The 299-nt window shown below is 65.6% G+C and overlaps 1 protein-coding gene across 1 annotated transcript in view; it reads left to right on the top strand.

Annotated features, from left to right (window-relative positions):
- The window catches only part of LOC104523855 (perilipin-3-like), a gene marked incomplete at both ends in the record, with an annotated part of 1,821 nt that extends 1,615 nt beyond the window's left edge, over nucleotides 1-206 (top strand). Inside the window, 1 exon segment of the mRNA XM_010166561.2 lies at nucleotides 46-206. Coding sequence (XP_010164863.2) covers nucleotides 46-206 — 161 coding nt within the window.
- Nucleotides 207-299: the final 93 nt, after the last annotated feature.

The following is a 299-nucleotide window of genomic DNA, read 5'->3' as shown; positions in this document are numbered from 1 at the left end:
CCTCCCCACGGGCCCCCCCCCTCCCTGTGCCACCCCATGGCTGTGGCAGATCACCCATGGCCAGGCTCTGCCTCTCCTCCCAGGTGGAGCAGCTCAAGCAGGGCATGGACCAGAAGCTGCAGGGAGGGCAGGAGAAGCTGCAGCAGATGTGGCTGGAATGGAGCAAGAAACAACCTGGTGGTGACAAAAACCTGGTGCCACCAGAGGTAAGTGGAGGGCAGGGGGTCCCTGGGGTCACCCGGTGTCCCCTTCACCTCTCACCACCCCCTTGTCCCCCCGCAGCCGGTGGAGTCGAGCAC

Source organism: Antrostomus carolinensis, unplaced genomic scaffold, assembly GCF_000700745.2.
Source record: "Antrostomus carolinensis isolate BGI_N321 unplaced genomic scaffold, ASM70074v2 scaffold39760, whole genome shotgun sequence".
Taxonomy (NCBI): domain Eukaryota; kingdom Metazoa; phylum Chordata; class Aves; order Caprimulgiformes; family Caprimulgidae; genus Antrostomus; species Antrostomus carolinensis.
This window is presented reverse-complemented; position numbering and strand designations above follow the sequence as displayed.